The sequence below is a fragment of the Pterocles gutturalis genome, unplaced genomic scaffold (assembly GCF_000699245.1).
Source record: "Pterocles gutturalis isolate BGI_N339 unplaced genomic scaffold, ASM69924v1 scaffold43431, whole genome shotgun sequence".
Classification (NCBI taxonomy): domain Eukaryota; kingdom Metazoa; phylum Chordata; class Aves; order Pterocliformes; family Pteroclidae; genus Pterocles; species Pterocles gutturalis.
In genome coordinates this window covers 4668-5917 of record NW_010107001.1, presented here as the reverse complement: position 1 = coordinate 5917, position 1250 = coordinate 4668, and the positions used below count along the sequence as shown (strand labels likewise).

The 1250-nt window shown below is 65.7% G+C and overlaps 1 protein-coding gene across 1 annotated transcript in view; it reads right to left on the bottom strand.

The window, feature by feature from the left end:
- Nucleotides 1–242: 242 nt before the first annotated feature.
- MFSD12 (major facilitator superfamily domain containing 12) overlaps nt 243–1250 on the bottom strand; it is a gene marked incomplete at both ends in the record, with an annotated part of 4288 nt that continues 3280 nt past the window's right edge. The window contains 3 exons of the mRNA XM_010087953.1: nt 243–350; nt 453–583; nt 968–1062. Of these exons, the coding sequence (XP_010086255.1) occupies nt 243–350; nt 453–583; nt 968–1062 (334 nt within the window). The remainder of the gene's footprint in view (nt 351–452; nt 584–967; nt 1063–1250) is intronic.

Here is a 1250-nt window from a genome sequence, read left to right as displayed (position 1 = left end):
CACCTGGCAGGACGGAGAGACAGCTGCTAAGCTGGTGCTGAGCACTGGCGCCTGGGCCCCCAGCCTGGCAAAGGGCACCGGCCCGCCAGCCCTCGGTGACCCGTGGGTTGCCAAGTTCAGCACGGCCATCACCGGGCCAGGGAGGTTCCTGCCCTCCATGAGCACACAGCAAGCAGGCACAGCCTCTGGCTCCGGGGCCAGGAGCGGCACCAGCAGGACGGTGTCCCTGCTCTGTGTCCTACCATGAGGGTCCCCCTGTGGGCAGGGCCAGGAGCGTCCCCGCAGCCAGCCCTGCCGCAGCACCTCCCGGCAGGACAGGGCTCCCGCCACCTCCCCACAGCCGGTGCCATCTGGAAAGACACTTTTGCTTTAGCCCAGGCTGGCGCAGGACACGGGGGTCCCGGTGCCAGCCACGTGCCCAGCCCCTCCCCGGTATCCCCAGCCCCACTCACGGTAGCGGACACGGATGGGCCAGACCATGATGCAGCACAGAGAGACGATGGCGGCGACAGCAATGCCTCCGGTGACCAACACCATCACCCAGTGGTAGAAGCTAATGCAGGCAGGGCAGCAGAGCTCAGTCCTGCGGGGAGACAGGGAGACCGCAGGGATGTGGCTTGGTGGCCAGGACCAGAGTGGTCCAGTGCTGCCCAAGCGCCCTGGGGCTGCTGACAGCAGTCCTGCGTCCTCGGTGTCAGGACTGGTCCACACTGGGACGTGAGGGAAAGGTCTAGGACAAGGAGAGAGTGCAGCACCCTGGACATCGAGATGCCCAGCCCCTTCTTGTGTCCCCGAGATGCAGCCCTTGTCTAGGGCCAGAAGAGAAGTCGAGGAAGGATTTCAGACACATCAGAGCTGGTTTCCACCCACGTCTCTCACTCCAAACCAGGAATATTCGCTGCCTGGTCCCCAGGCGATGTGGCAGGAGCTGCCACCGGGAGGGTTCCCGCCCCGCAGGGACACTTACGGGCATGGGTGCAGGTTCTGGATCGCCATCACAGCCAGGCCGTTGGCCATCTTGTCCGTGAAGCTCATGGCGCCATAGACGAACGCGCCGCTGTGCTGTGAGGGGAGAGGAAACCTCATCGGCCGCTGCGCCGAGGCCAGCCCCACCGCGGCAGCGAGAGCCTTGTGCCCTCTCATGGGCAGATCCCACATTACAGCAGAGCCCAGGCACAGGGGATGGGGCTGCTGGCACCCCACTGCAAAGCCCCCTCGCAGGGGTCTCCGTGTCCCCCGATCCTGCAGCA